Source organism: Crocuta crocuta, unplaced genomic scaffold, assembly GCF_008692635.1.
Source record: "Crocuta crocuta isolate KB4526 unplaced genomic scaffold, BGI_CrCroc_1.0 scaffold799, whole genome shotgun sequence".
NCBI lineage: Eukaryota > Metazoa > Chordata > Mammalia > Carnivora > Hyaenidae > Crocuta > Crocuta crocuta.
In genome coordinates, this window is record NW_027530195.1 from 123,922 (window position 1) to 143,684 (window position 19,763).

General features: G+C 50.7%; 1 protein-coding gene across 2 annotated transcripts; it reads right to left on the reverse strand.

The window, feature by feature from the left end:
- Nucleotides 1-6,642: 6,642 nt before the first annotated feature.
- ZNF446 (zinc finger protein 446) lies at nt 6,643-14,266 on the reverse strand. Of its 2 annotated transcripts, XM_077765308.1 has the most exons (7): nt 14,142-14,266; nt 12,564-12,944; nt 12,286-12,487; nt 11,885-11,979; nt 10,236-10,320; nt 9,913-10,005; nt 6,643-9,774 (listed from the first exon to the last, which is right to left on the reverse strand). In XM_077765308.1, the coding sequence occupies exons 1-7, from the start codon at nt 14,247-14,249 to the stop codon at nt 9,248-9,250; spliced, it is 1,491 nt and encodes a 496-aa protein (XP_077621434.1). In that variant the 5' UTR covers nt 14,250-14,266; the 3' UTR covers nt 6,643-9,247. The 2 variants fall into 2 exon arrangements, with proteins under 2 accessions (XP_077621434.1, XP_077621435.1); XM_077765309.1 differs by having other exon boundaries at nt 6,643-10,005; nt 13,823-14,266.
- Nucleotides 14,267-19,763: the final 5,497 nt, after the last annotated feature.

Sequence of the window (19,763 nt, forward strand, 5' to 3'; positions counted from 1 at the left end):
TCTCTCTCTCTCTCTCTCTCTCTCTCTCTCTTTCTCTCTTTCTCTCTTTCTCTCTTTCTCTCTTTCTCTCTTTCTCTCTTTCTTCTTTCTTTCTTTCTTTCTTTCTTTCTTTCCTTTCTTTCCCCCAACTGCCTTCCCCGGCATTTCTCAATGTGTTTCCTTGGAGCCCTGCCCCTACTGACCATGACCTCTCTCATTTAGGTGAGAGAAGTAGGCTAGTGTGACCTGGAATGGGAGCACTGTCTTACCCCCAACTGGAAATGGCTCTCGCAGTCTTTATTCCTGTAGTGTATGGAAGTATCACAAGGGTTATATTTCTGGTCATATGACACCTCCTTTTCCTCTGCTCCATGCTAACAACTTGAAAACAGAGAAATGCCATTTCACTGAGTGCATTTGAACATACCGAGGATTGAGTCCATGGAGTCACTGCCGAGGGTCCAGGAATTAAGTCACTGCAGGCCTGAACAGCCCAGACTCAGAGCCCCTGAACACGTGTGACTACAAAGTGACATGGTAGGTCTCTTGCTCACTTATCTGTTTGGGGGATTTGGTACAGCCTTAGCCTCTGGTGACAGGAGAGCACCATATTGGTTGGCAGGTCCTTGTGCTAGTTATACGTGGACCCCAACCCCTTGGAAAGCACAAATGGGCTGTCATCCAACAGCATGGTAATAAGACATTTCAAAGATACTTGACCAAGTCAGGATACATTAAGGGGAGACTGGCATTGGAGGACTTGAGAGAAAGAGATGAGGGCATGAGAGGGAAGGATGAGATAGGAGGCCCAGGTGGTGGGCACAGCAAGGGACTGGGATCAGGAGAGAAAAGGAGACTGGGAAGACACTCTGGAGTGTCCAGTGTATAAAAAAACACAACAAGCCCTAACGGGGTACTTGGCCCCCATCAAGACAGCAAAGAAAGACACAACTGAAGCAAAGCACCTAAGCAATAAGATATGTATAATTTCTGGGGCACCTGGGTGGCTCAGACGGTTAAGCATCCGACTGTTGATTTTGGTTCAGTTCATGATCGCACTATGAATGTGCAGATTTACCACCACTTTATACAAATCCCTGCTTCCCCAAGCCCAGACAGCTTAGAGCAGTCACTCTTCTTGCTATTATATTTGCGAGGAATAAAACATAATTGTCTACTTTTATTATTCCCACCCCAGACTAGAAACACAATGATTTATTATTTATTTGATAGATAACACACACATTTTCTTTTGTTTTTAAAAGCAAACTCTGCACCCAATGTGGGACTCAAATTCAAGACCCTGAGATCAAGAGTTGCTTGGTCCACTGACTGAACCGGCCAGGTGCCCAGATCACACACATATTTTTTTTTTCTCCCCCACCCTAATCATACACGTATTTTACTTTTATTTCATTCAATTGAAGTTTCTTGGTTTTTTGGTTCCACACTACTCTAATTAGCAAAGCTTAGTAATAAGTTTTAATGTCTGATAAGGAATTTTCTCCTTACTTAAAACATATTAAAGAAAATTTTTTAAGTTAATTTATTTGGACAACAGCAAAGACAGTGTGAGTGGGGGAGGGGCAGAGACAGAGGGAGCCAGAGAATCCCAAGCAGGGTCTGCACTGCCAGCACAGAACTTGATGCAGGGTTTGATCCCATGAATAGTGAGATCATGACCTGAGCTGAAACCAAGAGTGGGATGGCTAACGCACTAAGTCAGCCAGGCACCCATAAAAATGTATTAAAATTTACTTACTTATTTTGAGAGAGAGAGAGAGAGAGCCTGCACGAGGGAGTGGCAGAGAGAGAGAATTCCCAGCAGCCTCCACACTCAGCGCAGAGCGCAATGTGGGGATCCACCCCATGAGCCATGGGATTATGACCCAAGTCGAAATCAAGAGTTGGACACTCAACAAAATGAGCGACGCAGGCGCCCTTCTCCTTACTTTTTTTTTTTTTAAGTTTATTTATTTATTTTGAGAGTGAGACAGAGAGAGTGAGCAGGAGAGAGGCAGAGAGAAAGGGTGGAAAGAATCCCAAGCAGACTCCATGCTCAGAGTGAGGAGCCCAATTTGGGTTCAATCTCATGAACTATGAGATCATGACCTGAACCAAAATGAAGAGTTGGATGCATAAACAACTAAGCCACCCAGGCGCGCCATCCTTACTTTTATTTCAAAACATGCTTAGGTAGTTGTCTTAGTCTGTTTGGGCTGCTATAACAGAATGCCACCAACTCAATGGCTTATAAACAACAGAAATTAATTTCTAACAGTTCTGGAGACTGTAATGTCCAAGATCAAGGCAACTGTCAGATTCATTGTCTGGTGAGAGTCTGATTCCTGGTTCACAGAGGGCCATCTTTTCACTGATACAAGAAGAAAAGAAACCTTCTCGGGTCTCTTTCACGAGAGCACAATTTCATTCAGGGGAGCTCTGCGCTCATAACCTAATCATCTCCCAAAGGCCCATCACCCAATACCTCCGCATTGGGGGTTAGTCTTCAACATGAATTTGGTGGGGACACAAACATTCAGTCTATAGCAGTACTGGTCATATGTCATAACTCTTCCCCAGTGCTTCCTTTCATCCCTCAACAAAACCACACTGGTTACGTGAAAGGTGTTAGAGGCACCATACTTTTGTCATGTTCTTGCAGGATGGCTGCTGTGGCATGGATCCCTGTACTGAGTGGTGGATGCCCTTGTAGTTGGGCTTGAATCCCATGAACAACAGCTCTTGGCCTAGGGAATAAATCATACCTGGCACATAAGCATGTGAATTTTCCAAATACAGTCAGGGGCTATAATGATGGCTTGGATGATGAAGTTTCTTAAAGACTACCAACTCCACAGGGTCTTCTTGTCCCATCTTTCCCTTACTGTTCATGTTAAGTGCTCCACCCCCACCCTTTTCCCTGTTTGGACCTCTGCTTTCAGATTTAATGATTCAAGATGAGCTTTTCTCTTTCAGTGTATGAGCCATGATGATAAACAATGTTGGTAACAAGAGGCACCTCGTGTTTGTCTCCCTCTTTCTTCTTTTCTCTGTACTGCTTGTCCCCGGTGAAGGTGTTCTGAGGAGATATAGACACGGTTGCTGGCTGCCCTGGAGTGCAACCCCACTGAGTTGGATCTCCTGTGTTTCCTGACATGCCACCCATCCAAGGAAGGTCAGGCAGAGTCACATGGGTTGGAGTTGTGGGCCAGGTCTCTGCTGTGAGAGGTTGGATGACAGGAGGCCCAGAGGGAGGAACTTCTGGGAATGCTGTGGTGGAGGGGGAAACTTTTGGAAAGGGTGGAGTGGGAAGTTCTTCTGGGAAGATGAGGTGGGGCGGGGACTTCTGGGAAGGTGGACTAGGCAAAACCTTCTGGGAAGGGTATAGAGTTGGGAATCTTTGGGGAAGAATGGGGAATTATTCATGACTCGAGAGGGCAGATCTGAGGAGACAGCAGATGTAGCAGGAAAAGAGGTCTCCAGAGTGTGTTAATGCTGGGGAGTAGGACAGGCAGACCTGGGCCAGTCAGCCCATTGCAGAGTCAGGACAGGATGGGTGGGCCCTTCACAGACTGGGAAGCGGGGTGGAGCACATAGTCATGGGCAGACACTTGTTCAGATACCCTTAGTATTGCTGTGACCACAGAAAACATGGAAAGTCTCCTATAAAAGTGAACTGCCTTGTTGAGTACCCATGGCTCATTAGGAGAGGGGTCCACCCAGAGGCATCTGCCATTGTGGGGGGAGACTGTGGCCTGTGAAGATCCCAGAAAAGCCTTTGATTCCCCAAAAGATGGTGTCCTCTTGAAGTTGGAGTTGGTTACGGTCATGGGTGGGTACGACTTCCCAGGCATGGTTTAGGTGGTAAAACAAGATTATGTGGGTGAACATCTATTAATTAGACGTTATCTATTTTAAGGTGACTGGAAACTGTTTCTTTGTATATTGTATGATGTGAAATTTGCTTTAAAATTCATGTATGAATCTTTTGAAAGAAAAATATGTCACAAACAAAGCTGATGCTCCAAGGAGAAGGAGATGGGTCCACTGGTATGGGGCATAGTGTGTTTCTAGCCCACTGCCGTCACACGGGAGACCTGGCCTTCTTTGGGCTGTGTCTCTTTACCTCTCAAGGCGATAGCTGTGCTTCTGGAATAGGGAAGCATGGGGAGTGTTGAGTATAGTGCTCAGAGCAGGCCTAGCATGTAGATAGTACTGGCGTGCCCCCCTGCCCCGGTGTAGCATCTGTCAGTCCTTCATTCCTTGTTTTGGCTGAATGCTATTCCACTGTATGTTTACCCCACAACTTTATTCTTCCATTCCTCTGTTGATGGACATTTTGGTTGTTTCCACCTTTGGATATTTTGAATATGAACTTTTGTGTTTTTTAGTATGAACATTCTTTTAACACATTAACATTTTTTTTTCATTAATTTTTTGAGAGAGAGTGAGTGTGAATGGGGAGGAGGGGCAGAGGGAGAGAGAGAATCTTAAAACAGGCTCCATGCCCAGCACAGAGCCCAATGTGGGGCTCGATTCCATGACCTTGGGATCTTGGCCTGAGTCTAAATGAAGAGTCGGACACTCAACTGATTAAGCCACCCAAGTGCCCCAAGTATGAACATTTTTGTATATGTACTTGTTCTGAGTACCTGTTTTCAATTATTTGTTGTATATACCTGGACTATTGATTAAAGCTTTGCCAAGATCCCTTTAGCTGTCGTGGGGCAAAAGGAACATGGAGGAGAGGAGGTGGTGGGAGGGAAGCCAATTCAGTTAAGGGACTAGTGCCACGATATGGGGAACAAGATGGCAGCAGTGGGAGAGTGAGGATGACCATATTGTGGACCCCAGATGAAGATTATGGGGTCCCCTCTGTTTCAGCTCTGAGCACCTAGAGGGATAGAGTTACCACTGAGTGAGATGGGAAGTGGCTGGAGGGTTAGGCAGCATTAAGCCAATAAAGTCTAAGTTGTCTAGAGACTTCTGGGTGGGACTGGAGGGGCAGTTAGACTGGAGAATCAGGAACTGGTTAATGTGATTGTGGTATAAGGGCTGGCAAAAGTGGAGAGGAGGGAAGAGCATGTCCCCAAGGCAGGGAGCCCAAAGTTGTGAGGGATGAAGTGCAGTCTTGTGGGTGGAGATGGAACTCCCTGGGAACGTGTGTCCACTCTTCTAGTGCCTCTAGGTTTGGGCCTGGGTCCCTCTCAACTCTGGGCACTATGGAATCCTGCCTGTTCTGCTCCATCCCCTGAATCTGCTCAAAGCAAGAATGGAGAGGAGATGACCTAGGTCTGGGTGGACAGATGTGCCCCAGTCTCAGGGACTTGTGACCTATGAGGACATGGTCATGGCCTTCACCAGGAAGGAGTGGAGAAAGCTGGAGCTTGCGCAGAGGACCCCGTGCTGGGAGATGAAGCTGGAGAGGCTTTAGAACCCTGCACTGCTGGGTGAGGCCAAGCCTTGTCCCTCCCTTACATTCATGTGTGAGATTGAACAATGTTGCGTGTAGCAGTCACTTGTTTTTGGACGTTGCTGTGTGCATAGTATTTCACTGCATGGATATCCAGTGTAATTATTCACACTTCTATTGGTGGGCATATCAGTGAGTGTCCAGTCAGGAAGTAGAAGCCATATAGTAATCTGAACAGGATAAATTTGATTTAAAAAGTTATTAATTAGGGGCATCTGGGTGGCTCAGTCAGTGAGGCATCCAACTCTTGATTTTGCTTCAGGTAATATCTCCTGGTTTGTGGGTTCAAGCCCCGTGTCGGGCTTTGCATTGGCAATGCAGAGCCTGCTTGGGATTCTCTCTCCCTCTCCCTTGGCCCCTACACCCCCAAATAAGTCAGTAAACTTAAAAACAAAGTTATTAACTATAACAGGGATAACTCTAAAAATCCTAGGGCCGAGAGAGAGCGAGCCCAAGGTAAGAAATACACTTCCAAGGTGAGGTTCAGACTTTTGTTCGGGAAGGTGTGTTTGGAGCACACTGGGTAGCAGAGGAATTCTCTGGGTTGCCCAAGCCAAGCAGGAAACACCGCCTTGGTGTGGCAGTGGGCCAAAGCTACAAGCAGGCATGCAGAGGGAGTCAAGGTCCCACTACAGGTATGAGGCCTACAGCATGATGTATCTGTTGGGAGAGGCACTGGGAACCTCCTAGCTAGCAGGGCATCTTGGGATGCATGGTATCCACATCAGGAGGGCCGTGGTGAGGTGGTTACTAGGTCAGCCTGAGGCTTTGAGCCTGCCAGGAGAATGCCTGCTTTGGGCAGAGTCTTCCACCTGTACTGGGGCTGATGTGCAGCTGCAGGAAGAGAAACAGGAAGACACCTTCTTGTGGCTTTCCTCTAGTGCCCTCTGTTGACAAAGCTTAACAATGTGCTGCCTGCAAAGGAGAAAAGCCCACAACCGCAGAGCAGGTAAGAATATGGAGCTGAGAGGCAATAAATTGATAACTGTAGTGCGCTTGGGGCTGTTTTCTGATCTTTCACTTTTTATAGATAGTTGCTCTAAACGTTTTTGTACATGTGTTTTGGTGCTCATAAGCATTGATTTCTGTTGGGTGCGTACCCAGGAGTGGAATTGCTGAGTCAGAGAATACATATATTTAGCTGTAGTAGACACTGCCAAAGTTTTCCAAAATCATTATTTGCTTCATTTCTTATTCCTAATAATTTTATTGAAAAACACTATCACCATTTCTTTCCACACTCCATTCATCACTGGATACAGGCACATTTTATATTTTTGGCTATCGACAGTACTAATCCCATTAACAATACATCATTGTATTAGTTTTCTATGCTGTTTAACAAATTGCCACAAACTTGGTGGCTTAAAACAACATCCATTCATTAGCTCACAGTTCTGTACGTCAGAAGTCTGGGAGATATTGACTGGGTTCTCTGCTCAGAGGATCACAAAGCTGAAATTAAGATGTTGCTTGGGCTAGGCTTTTGTCTGGAGGACCTGGGAATTATTTGCTTCCGAACTCATTGAGATAGTTGACAGACTGCAGTTCCTTGTGGTTGTAGGACTGAGGTCTCTTTGTTTGCTGGCTGTTTAGCGAGGGGTTGTTCTTACCTTCTAGGGGCCACAATGTGGCTCCCCCTATCTTCAAAGCCAGAAATGGCACATCAAATCTTTCTCACGCTTCAACTCTTTTGGACTTTCTTTTCTGCCACCAGCCAGAGAAAACTCAATGCTTTAAAATGGTTCATGTGATTAGGCCACACCCACTGGGATCATTTCCATATTTTAAGGTCAGTTCGGAATTTCCTCACCAATACCTGTTATTGTCAGGGTTCCTATTTGCTACCGTGAAGACTGAGAAATCCGTCATATTATTTAAAATTTGTCTCTTAATTATTCATGTTGGCCATGGTATGAATACCAAGCATAATGCCAGAAGCAGGTTATATGCACACAGCAGGCCAGGCCCTGCCTTCACAACACTGGTATTTCCCTGATTACTTCTGAGCATGTAGGTCATTTCTGGTTGGTTGGCCCCATCGTTTCTTCTGATGTGAATTACTGATTCACAGACTTTATCCACTTTTCTAGTAGGTTTGTAGTCATTTTCTTATTGATTTTCAGTTAAAACATATTTTTTGTTGGAGAACCTCTTGGCGTTTTGGCCCGGGAGGGGAGGACTTGGAATTGGGGCAAGGAGTCCAGTGTTAAGGGAAAAACAAAACAAAACAAAAATCCTATGCTCCCTAAAATTCAACAATCCCACTTTAGGAGATTTACTCTAAGGAAATAAATAGAGTTGGGGTGCCTGGCTGTCTCAGTTGCTAGAGTGCACAACTCTTAACCTCAGGGTCAAGCCCCACATTGGGCGTACTTAAAAAAATAAAAAAACAAAGAAAAAGAAAAAACCAGAGTTGCATCCAAAGTATATGTTCAGGAGTGTGATTCACAGTGCTGGATAGCATTAGGGAGAAAATGAAATATCTGGGCTTGGTAGAAATGATAGTGTTGGACAGAAAACGGAATTTCCACCCAGGCGTTAAAAAACGTGTTTTTAGTAACAGGGAAATGAGGGCGTGAGAGGAGCATGATATATACAGGAGCTCCACAAGAAGCTTTATCAAACAAACGCCCTTGGGGTGCCCAGGTGACTCGGTCACTTGAGCGTCAGACTTGACTTCAGCTCAGGTCATGATCTCACAGGTTGTGAGTTCGAGCCCCGAATCAGTGGACAGTGCAGAGCCTGCTTGGGGTCTTCTCTCTCTCTGCTCCTCCCCTGCTCACTTGCTCGCTCTCTCTCAAAATAAATAAACATTAAAAAAACAGAAACGCCCCTGCGAACACCTGGAGTGAGCACCACTATGAGACTGTGAGTTCGGGGTCATTTCCATCATCTTTGCCCTCTTATGTATTTCAAAATTTTCTAAATGAACACCACTTACTTTGAAATCACATGGCCTATATGACATCTGTTTGTGGAACCTTTACTCAGCGGCCACCCTCCGTGTCCATCCATATCTGCAAGGGAGGTCCCCTTAGTGTCCACTCAGGCTGGGACTTGGGGGCTCAAAGGACAAGGAGGCCAGGGAGTGACGTGGGTGGCCCGGGAACAAGGTGGGGCGGGAGGCCAGGACTGCTGGCCCTTCTCGTGGGTACAGCCTGCTCTGTGGCTCCAGCTGCCAGGCAGGAATGCCACTGCTGATGTTGTAGGCAGCAAGAAATCAGAGATAAGAATTCTTATATAGAAACTTCCCATTATAAAAATGGAATTTGTTACAAATCTAAACCGTAGAGAGCCGTGAGTTTTCTATCCACCTGCAAACAGAAGCAGGGCACGTTCCCCTCAGCTGTCTGTACTGTCTACACCAAGTCATCGGGCCCAGCAGCTTCAGAAGGGGTGGAAAGGGGCGGTTTTTGAGCAGCCACCTGGGGCCAACAAGGTCCAGGGGGAGGGACAGTCTTTAACCTGTCCGCCTGCATCAGGTCACAGCTGGGGACCTCGGAGCTTGGAAGTCCCCGGGCTTAGGCAGTTCATCACAGTCCAGGCCTCACCAGGCTACTGAGGGAGCAGCGGCTTCTTTTACTTACACCCAGGTGGCTGTTTGGGGGACACTGAAGCGGCGGCAGGGGACTCGCCCGGGAACTGACTCACCAATGTCCTCTGCTGTCTCCAAGTATCCCACACAGAAGAGACCAAGCAGCCCAAGGAGGCTGGAACCAGATTGCTGGAACTGTGTCCAGGCCCTGGAGGCTCCACGGCTCCCAAGAAGAGGCTGCCTTCTGGAGCCGCTCAAGGGCCCTCTGGCCGGTGGCTCTTCCTGTGGATGACCAGCTGGGACTTCCAGTCGAAGCCGCGGCCGCAATCACCACAGAAGTGGCGCCGCTGGCCTGCGTGGCTCTTGCGGTGGATGACCAACTGAGACTTCCAGCTGAAGCAGCGCCCGCAATCCTCACATGCATAGCTTCGGGGGCCTAGGGGTGCACGCCGGGGGTGGCGTGGTGTGCCCGGGTCCCGGGAACCCGGTGGCAGCTTCTGCGCGCCCCCGAGAGCCAGCGCTGGGGCCCGCGCGGCCTGCCCATCTGCGTGCGTCCGGTGGTGGATGACAAACACTGACTTCCAGTCAAAGCCTCGGCCGCACAGCTCACAGGTGTAAGGCTTCCTCCGTGGGGCGCCGGCCTCCAGCCCTGCTCCCGCCGCAGCCCTGGTGGACGTGGAGGCCCCAGATGGGCCCTCCCAGATGACAGGCCTGGGGACCTCGGGTGGCTGGGACTCTGGGCAGTGGGGCGGACCCTCACGGTGGCTTTCACTCTCATCTCCTAGGGAAGGAGAGGTGGCAGCCCCAGGTAGCCCAGCGTCCTTGACATTCCCATCCCCTCCCACCAGGTGTGCGGGGGCAGACAAGCTCCCCCTCCACCAGACAACAGGTGGTTCAGATCGTGTGGAGCGGCACTCACCCGGGCGGAGGCTTCTTTGACCCTCTGTCCCTGGGTGCAGTGCCCCTGGCTCCGACTCAACCCGTGCCTCTGGTAGGGGGGCCGGTAACCCTGCTGGGGTGAGGGACAGTCAGGTAGCATTCCTTGCACAGGGGCCGGTAAGGGGCTCTCGGACATTAGGGGCAGGGGTGGGGGTCCTGACAGATGACAGGGTGTCGCCAGGTAAGGAGGGCAAATGCGAGTGAGTAAGCGGTGGGAGGCGTGCACAGGAAAGGGCCGGGCAGGGAGCCCTACGGCCAGGGTGGTACGCAGGCACCGCAGGAGGGGTTGTGGCTGGTCCTCACCCAGGGAGACCACCGTGCCGTACTTCTCCAGCATCGCATCCCAGTACAGCTCCTTCTGGGACCGGTCCAGGAGCCCCCACTCCTCCTGCCAGGATGCAGCCCATCACCATTAGGGCCCATCCACCCCCCATCCTCTGCCTTGCTCTGCAGGGCCCTACCCTACCCCCGTCCCCTGGCCACAACCTTACTAGTTACCTGGGGAAGGGGCCAGGTAACCTAAGTCTCTTTTGTTTCCTAAGGATGAAGCTGCGAAGGGCGTATGAAGGTTGGGAAACAGGGCAGCGAGGAGCTGTCCTTCAGCTCCCCGGGGGGTTGCTACCAGCACGTGTCGCCCTCAGAAGCCCCACGCCATTCCTAGCTAGCTAGACTGGAGTTGAGGACCCCTGGATGGGTGTTGGGGGAAGCCTGGGTGGGGACAGGTGTGGCTGGCCTCACCCCCTTGCCTTGAACAGTGTGTGATGCCCTGAGACCGAAAGGCCTGGGGACCCAAGAGGACCCAGCCACCTCTCACCAAGCTTCTGGTTACAAAAGTAACAGAGAGCCTCCCTAGGGGAGCTGTCGAGGGCTGCTATCACTCCTAGATGCGTGGGCCTGGCTGTGGAGAGGTCAAGGGCAGGAGGATTCACATTAGGAGGTGCAGCCAAGCATCTCAGGGCTCAGACGATGTACATGGGACAGGTGGGCTGGCTCCTGCCTGTTGCCACAGGGTGAGCTCTAAGAGTTGAAGCAGGACCCTTGTGGGCTTTACCAGGTGATCCTTGCCTCCCCAAATCCCATCGTCTGGGGCTTCGCTGGGGTGGGAAACACTCCTGAGAGACAGGCCACTGCAGGTCCAGAGACAAGGAGGTGGCAGCCACTGCTGGAGTGCGACTGGCTGGAAGTCAGGAGGCTCTGCAGGGTGTGGCCTTCCCACCCGGCTCTTTCCCATTGTGCCATCAGGCTGCGGAGGGCCTGGAGGAGCTTTTTAGCCTCCAAGCACATCTCAACTAGCTCTTCCACTGGGGACGCTCCCCAATGGAATGGCTGAGGAGCCAAGTTGCTGCGAGAGCACAGGACCCCTGCTGTCCACACTCAGCAACCAAGCACTCCAGGTGGTAGGAGCCTCAGTCGAGCTTCCATGCCCAGCTGGCCGCAGCCCGGGGCTGGTTGGTCTTTGAGGAAAGCCCCAGGGAAGAGGTGGCTGCGGGCTATTCTGATCTCAGAATATCCTAGGTATCTCCATTCTGATCTCAGGTGTGCAGGGGAGGCCAGACTGCTGTGTGAAGCTCAGGCTTGCCAGCCAGGGTTCGTCAGCTTGGCCCCTCACCACCTGCATATGAGGGTTGAAATCCCCAGATGCCAGCTTAAGACTCCTGGAAACATCAAAATCCCCATTTCCTTGTGAGTAAGGAAACCAACCCCTACTAATTTCAGTCACTATAAACCAGATTCCACGGCCTGAGGCTCAAATCCTTCCCAGTTTTAGAGACCACCATCCTGTCCCTATCCCCCAGGACCTGCAGGAGAGACCCCGATACCTGCTCACTTCTGGGCAGCAAAGAGCACAAAACCTGTTGGTCAAGGAGCCTGAAAAACGGACAGAGCAGAGTGGCCACCGAAGACACACTCCTCCCACTGGGGACCTGCACCTCCCAGCTGGGGCTGCTCACCTGAATCCTGGGTGGATGGAAGGATGTGGAGGCTGGTTCCCGGTGTCCTGGGTACCCCTCGCGAGACTGGGCTGGATGTGGGGGGCTGGAAGGTGCTAGGAAATGAGGCAGGTGAGGATCAGGTGAGCCAGGGCAGGTGAGCTGGTGTTGGTGCTGCAGCTTCAGCCTTCCTCTGCCAGCAGTCACATGGCAGCCAGGGAGCCAGCCAGTCCTTTCCTCCTGCCTCCTGGGGACCCATCTCTGAAGCCTGCAGTCAGTCCTGAGTCCCAAATGAGGACATTCACATTCCCTCTAGGAAACCCCCAGCCCCAGCACAACCCGTCCTGGGATCCCCATCCTAGCTAGGGATGTCCACGTACCATCCAGGAGCCCCCAGGACCTAATGTGGCTCCCACTCTCACCCATCTCCTGCCCATCAGCATCAGGCTCCTCCTTCACACTGCAGCTGAGCTGGGCAGACCCTTCCATCTGGGTGTCCTGTGGCTCCTCCCCAGAGGTTGCCCTGAGAAGCTCCACTGTCCCTGAAGGGTGGGGTCTCCCCAAGGACTCCTCTATCTTCTGTGCCTCCGGGAGCACCACTTGCTTCAGGACATGGGCTGTGATCTGAGGGGGAGAGGCAAGTCATAGGGGCTCTAATCTTGCTCTGTCCCTCGAATAAGTCAATGCTGGCCACACTCACCCAGCCCAGTAGCTGCCCAGGGTTGTGCTGTAGGCCCTCGACCAGGGCTACTGCCTCCTCAGAGCTGCCTGGCCGCTGGCCCCGCACCCAGGCCTGAATCTCAGGGGGCAGCGTGCCCAGAAACTGCTCCAGCACCAGCAGCTCCAGCATCTGCTCCTTGGAGCATGCCTCCGGCCGCAGCCACTGGCGACACAGTTCTCGCAGCCGGGCCAGGGCCTCACGGGGACCTGCCACCTCCTGGTAGCAGAATCCCCGGAAACGTAGGCGTGCTGCCTCGGGCTCCTCCAGAGTGGCCACGGAGTCCACAGAGGGCAGGCGTGGGGGGCCCAGTGGGGATGGCATTGTTGTACTGGGTGTCTTCTTGTAGCCAACAACGGGGACCTGCAGGAAAGGAGGGGTCAGGGCGCGGCCGAGAGGCCATGGCCACGGTAAGGCAGACAGGCCCAGGCCAGGGGGCTGAGGCTGGTTCAGAGAGGACTCTGGCCACAGGGATGCATCAGGCTGGGAAAACTTCGTGGAGGGAGGAGTCACAGGACCTGGCTGCTGACAGGAACTGAAAGCAGAAGAAAGCCTTGTAGATGAATGCTTGGAGGCAAGTTGTCCACTGGAGTTTCCAGGAAACTGCAGGTGACGATGGTTAAGGGGTAAAAGAAGTCATCACAGGCTTCCAGGCGCTGGCTCTGGAGCCAGGGAAAGTGCCCACCAGAGAAGGGAGGGGAGTGGTCAGTCAGGCGGGATGCCGAGGGACACACACTCCAGGACATCAGGACATGTTGCCTGAAGTGGGACCCTGAGGGGCTGGCTCTAAGTATGAGGCACGTCTGCGTCACAGATCAAGGCAAGGGGTGGACTCTGAGACACCGTGCTCGCTAACCACAGCGAAGTATGAATGACTCAACGCCGCCCGCACCAAGCACGTGAAAGGCAAAACAAAACAAACCACGAGGTGCAGTTGCCTGGAGTTGTAGGCGAACACGGTGTCCTGGCCTTCAAGAGGTTCTGGGTTGAAATATGCCCACCTGAGGGGCCTGTCAGACCAGCTACACCAGGCCTGACTCCCGGGGATCTATCTTCCAAAAGGGAGAGGAGCGAAGAGGTCCTGCCAGAGGACGGGGAACCTGTTGGGGGTGGAAGGGACGGAGCCAAAGCTCGGAGGTGGGGCGCGCCGGGCACGTCGGGAGGGAGTGCAGAGGGGACAGAGCGGCCGGATCCCCAGGTATGGAAAAAGCCGCGCCCAGCCCAGCCAGGCCCGCGCTCACCTCAACCTTGGTGTCCTGGCCGGGAGGCCACTTCCGGTAAGGGGCCCCGCCCCTCCCATCCGCGCGTTGCCATGGCGACTCCCCTGGCCAATCACGCGCCTGCTCGGCAAGCACCGCCCCCTCCCTTCGGACTACGTTTCCCGTGAAACCCAGCAAGCAAGGACGGGCGCGGCCTCCGTCAGCGGATGCTCATTTCCAAAGTCCTCTCAGGACTGAGGAGAGCTGTTCCTCTTAAAGGAATCTAAAGAGTCGCAGAGTTTGGGAGCTCCCTCCCCTCACTGGCGACCGCTCTTCCTTTGCGTCCGAGCCCTAGACTCACCAACAGCCGTGATGGAGGGTACGTTAGAATCCTGCGCATGTGCACAGCGGACCCGGCTTCTATTGGCAAGTGAGGTGAGGGGGGGGAGGAGCGTGACCTTATGGCCATTCAGAGATAGCACCCCACCTCGGCTCCTCCCCAGTCCCCTCTTGAGGCTTCGTTCTTATCGCGGAGCAGTCCTCTTGGTAACCGCTAGAGGACACCCGCCCGCCTCCATCTGTTTCCAAGGCAACGGCCAGAGCGTCGCCCTGTCCTTCTGGGAGGCCGGAAGTGATGGCCTGGGTAGTATAGTTCGGCCGAGATCTGCAGGCGATCCCTGAAGGAAGCAGAGTCCGGCCCATTAAGCTGGCCTGATCTGTCGTCCTTCTCTGCCAAACCCAAGCATGACTGCAGTGAGTCCCCTGCTGGGGTCCTCCATTCGACCTCTGCTGGGGACATGCGGGAACTAGGACCAGGGTGGGCACTCATTTACACACCAAGAAACTGTCCCATGATTTATACCCTCAGAGTCTTAGACGTGCTTCACATGCCAGTACTGCAAAGTGAGGAGTGGTTTTTATCTAGTTATGCGATGCTGCTAACCTTTTACTTTGGGTACCACAGCTAGTAAAGTGATCTTTAGTTTAAATCTCAATAGGCAAAGTTAGTTTGTTAAAATCACTGTGGAAAGGGGTGTTTTGCTTCTTGTGATACCTACTAATCCCTAGCTGCCAGCACTCAATAAACAGCGTTGGTCTTGCACATCTTTTGAAGCTCTGACCATGTGCAAGGCTGGGGCTTGTCAACTCTTCTAAGTAATGTCTTCAGACTGGGCTGTTTTGTGGGGACTTAGGTCGTTTCGCTGGAACTGTGTGGATTCCCCAGAAATGGCTCTGTCACCATTCACTGTATGGGGGAGAACTGGTGCTATAACAGCTTCTGTAGCTCTCTTCGTAGTCCTCTGTTTTAGGTCTTGTCTCCCAGGGGGCTGCTGGTTCTCAAGCCTTCTGGAGTTCTCCAGTATAGGCCTTAGGGGACCTCTGTCCATTTCCCCCAGTGCCAAATCAGTAGCTTTCTCTAAATCAGAGATAGGTCCCACATCTGCTTCTAGTTTCAGAATACCATTGCTGTTGACCTCTTTCATCATCCTTATACTCGTGNAGAAACCGGGGCTCGGCTGCGCGACCGTCGCCCGCGATCAGGGCGTGCGCGAAGCGGCCCTGCGCTCGCCTCTTCCTCCCAGCCCTCGCCTCGGGTCTCCAAAACCTCCTAGAAAACCGGCCTGGGGACTAGCTGCGCTCCAGTTCCTCAACACCGGGGTGGCCCAACGCCCGGCAGCAAAGTGACAGACCCCGACGCCGGAAGTCCAGCCCCCGAAAGCCCTCATTGGCCCAGGGCTCCTTGCGGGCGCACGCGCGGAGCCTTCTGGGAAGCGTAGTTCTCACCCGCTCTGCAACCGTGTGGGCTGTGCCCTGTCGGATATCCGCGGCAACGTCCTGGCGTCCCCGCGCGGCGCGCTGGGAAATGGAGTCTCGCAGGCGCTCGCCAGCTTCCGTGGGTGCCAGGGAGTGAGGTGTGCGATCGCCCGATTGGGCGTCTTGCGCCCCGGGTCCTGGAATCTCGACGGGTGTCCACGCGGCCGAGGAGGATAAACGCTGGACGCGCAGAAGCGGAAATCGCTGAGGTCTCAGGAGGAGATCCCTGCCCTGGGCTTTAAGGACAAAGCCTGGGGGACCTGAGTAGCTCAGTGGGTTAAGCGTCCGACTTCGGCTGGGATCATGACCTCACGGTTCGTGGGTTCGGGCCCCGGGTCGTGGTCTGCACTTTCAGCTCGCGCCGAGCCTGGGGCCCGTTTCGGATCCTGAGGCTCCTCTCTCTGACCCTCCTCTACTCACGCCATCTCTCTCTGTCTCTCAGAAATAAATAATTAATAAACCGTTAAAAAAAATAATGACAAAGCCTGAGTTTCTTTTTTTTTTCAAAATTTTTAATGTCTTACTTATTTCTAGGAGAGAGACAGAGAGAGAGACAGCGTGAGCAGGGGAGGGTCAGAGAGAGAGGGAGTCACAGACTGAAGCGGGCTCCAGGCTCTGAGCTGGCAGTCAGCACAGAGCCCGACGCGGGGCTCGAACCCATGAACTGCGAGATCATGACCTAAGCGAAAGTCAGACGCTTAACCGACTAAGCCACCCAGGCGCCCCTGACAAAGCCTGAGTTTCTTGAGTCTGAATTGTTCTCTGGCACTTGGCTGAACCATGTGTTTTCCTTGCTAAACTGGACCGCGCAAAATGTACTTTCCCAGACTTGCTTGTCTTTGGGTCGTTTAGGTGTTGCTGGCACATCGGGATATTGATTCCTTGGTCTTGTTTCCTGGGGACCCACCTGACCGACTGCCACACGTGAAAACAAAAGGAGGGGCAGTCTAAGTGCACACCCACGAGTGCTGGAGAATGAGGGCTTTTCTCTTTGCTGCTCTACAGTGCGGGTATGTTTTTGGTTTTGTGGTCAGGGTCCTTCATCTTCGTACATAAAATGGTACAATGACGTTACCCGCCGTAGAGCTGCTAGAAGGAAATATGGAATTAATCTGTGTCGAGTTTGTTCATTGTTGCTGCCTGCCTTCCTCCCTTCTTCCGTCCTTATAAATGCATCTATCTCACCAATGAGTGTCCTTAGAATGAACACTATTTGGAAATCGTCGTAATGCAAGACAGCACGGTCATATAGATTTTAATAGGACACACATCTAGCAATGAGTCAAATGATACTACAAGTGAGGTAACAGTTCATATCTGATTGTTCCCTCCAATGGAAAGGCAGCAGCTAATGTAAAGGTGCAGCTAAACCAAAGGCAGATACTTAAAAACAGCCATAACCTGCTTCTGTGCTTTCATTTTATACTTGTGTCTAAATATTCACGTGAGAATTGATGTCAATTCACATGATATAAAGAAATGTGCTGCCCAAATAACCACAATGCAAGAGACCACATCAGTTTTGGAATATTTGTGTGTAAATGTTGCTCACTTTGAAAGAATTTAGGAAAATTTAACTATTAAATTCGTAATTTTATCCAAAGCTTAGAGGTGTTAACATTTCGAGAACTTTTGAATGTTTGGAGACAATTTCTTATTTCAAAATTATCCCTATAGGAGGACCTGGCTGGCTGAGTCAGTAGAGCTTGCAACTCTTGTTCTCAGGTTGTGAATATGAGCCCTGCGTTGGGTGTAGAGATTAATTAAATAAAAATTTTGAGGGATCCCTGAGTGGCTCAGCTGGTAAAGCGTCCAATTTCTGCTCAGGTCATGATCTCATGGGCTCTGTGCTGACAGCTCCAAGCCTGGAACCTGCTACAGATTCTGTGTCTCTGTCTCTTACTGCCCCTCCCTTGCTCATGCTCGGTGTCTCTCTCAAAAACAAAGAAGGCATTAAAAAAAAATCTTGAGGGGCGCACAGGTGGCGCAATCGGTTAAGTCTCCGACTTAACCGTGGGTTTGTCAGTTTGAACCCCACTTTGGGCTCTGTGCTGACAGCTCTAAGCCTGTAGATGCTTCAGATTCTGGGTCCTCTTCTCTCTCTGCTCCTTCCTCACTGGCACTCTTTCTCTCCCTCTCTTAAAAATGAAGAAACATTAAAAAATATAAAATAAATAAAATAAATCTGGCAAAAATAGAAAATCATCTCTATGGTGTATAATTAGTTAGATTAAGGGATCTTGATGCCTAATAGTGAGAGAAATGCTCATTGTTTGATAAATTCATAATTTAATGAATTGGAAATGAGGAACAGCAACAAATCATCCTCTGGACACAAAATAGCTCCAGTACATACACCTGGCTCCCGTCCTACCCCGAACAAGTTTGTACTGGGGGTGGGGGAATATGGGGGTGTTTGTGGCAGGAACTTGGACCCTAAGCAATCTGGTTGGACATCTGTGAGCCCCTGTTTCCATATCGGCGAAACAGTAGTAAACACTTGCATTGGGCTAAATTGTGCAGAGCACGGATTCTTTCCTTGGCTGGGTTTGGCCTACTGATGAGCTCATTGAAGGCATTCTTTGTTTCTATTATAGTGTTTTTTATTTCTAGCCTTAATTTTTTACCTTTTCTTAAGAAATTCCAGGGGCTTCTGGGTGGCTCAGTCAGTTGGGCGTCCGACTTTGGCTCAGGTCATGATCACACGGTTTGTGGGGTCGGGCTCTGTGCTGGCAGCTAGCTCAGAGCCTGGAGCCTGCTTTGGATGCTGTGTCTCCCTCTTTCTCTGATCCTCCCCTGCTCATGCTATCTCTCTCTCTCTCTCTCAGAAATAAATAAAACATAAAAAAATAATAAGAATTTCCATCTTTGCTTACATTATCCATCTATTCCTGCATTTTGTCAATTTTTTCATCTAGAGCCCTTACCATCTTAATCATTGCTATTTTACACCCCTGTCTGAGAATTCCAGTATCTGTATCATATCTGAATGTCGTTCTGATGATTGCTTTGTGTGTCTTCAGACTGGTTTTTTTCTTGTTTTTGACATGCCTTGTCATTTGTTGTTGAACACCACACACGTTTGGTGAGAGGAACTAGGCAATAGGAGGGTTTTTTAAAATTTCAGTCTTTAGTGGGACTGGGTCTCAGGAGCATATCTCCAGTGCTAGTTTCTTTCTTTCTTTTTATTTTTTTTCCCCTTGACCCCCAACTGCCTTCCCTGGCTACAGCATGTTCAGTGTACTTCCTTGAAGCCCTGACCCCTGTTGACTATACTTCTGCCACTCAGGCGAGAGAAAAAGGCTAGAGGGAGCTGAAATGGGAGCACTGTCCTTTCCCCACCTGGAAATGGCTCTAGCAGTCTTTACTCCTAAAGTGTTAGTTTTTGTAGGGAAATGGTTCTGGGTATATTTCACTAGGGTTATCATTCTGGCCATAGGACACCTCCTCTCTCCACTCCTTGCTAACTGATATGATGTGCGGTTCTAGACCAAACTGTCAAGAAAGAACTCTTGAGACCTTACTGGTGCAAAAAAAAAATGGTTTTCTTCAAGCACAGGGACAGATAGAGCCTTTGGGCAGATAGAGCTGTTCCAGGATTGTGGGAAGTGATTGGTTTATAGTTTTAAGTGGAGGGGGTAGAGACAAAGGAAGTTTACAAAGTTGTTTTCATATGCTAAAGAAGATTCACAGGATCCTGGATGCCTAGCTAATGTCAAACTAAGATTGTTGTTGGTTTCGTTTTGTTTTTTCTCTAGAAAGGTATTAACACTAAGACAGTTGGGAGTTCTTGGAGGAATGTCACACTCTGCCTGTCTTGACTATTTGTCAATGGGCTGTAAGCTGCAAGGAAATTTAATTTTATCTACCTTTCTTTTGCCTTTTTTCTCAATTATCACTAACAACTGAAGATCAGAGAAATACCAGTTCACTAAGTGCATATTGGACATGCCCAGGATGGAATCCATAGGGTCACTGCCAAGGAGATGGGGATGAGATTCACTGTAGGCCAGGAGAGTTCAGACTTGAGATCCCTGAGCAGGTGTGACTACAAAGTGACAAGGTAGGTCTCTTGGCCACTTATCTGTTTGGGGGATTTGGTACAGCCTTAGCCTCTGGTGACAGGAGAGCACCATGTTGGGTGGCAGGTCTTGGGGCTAGTTCTACC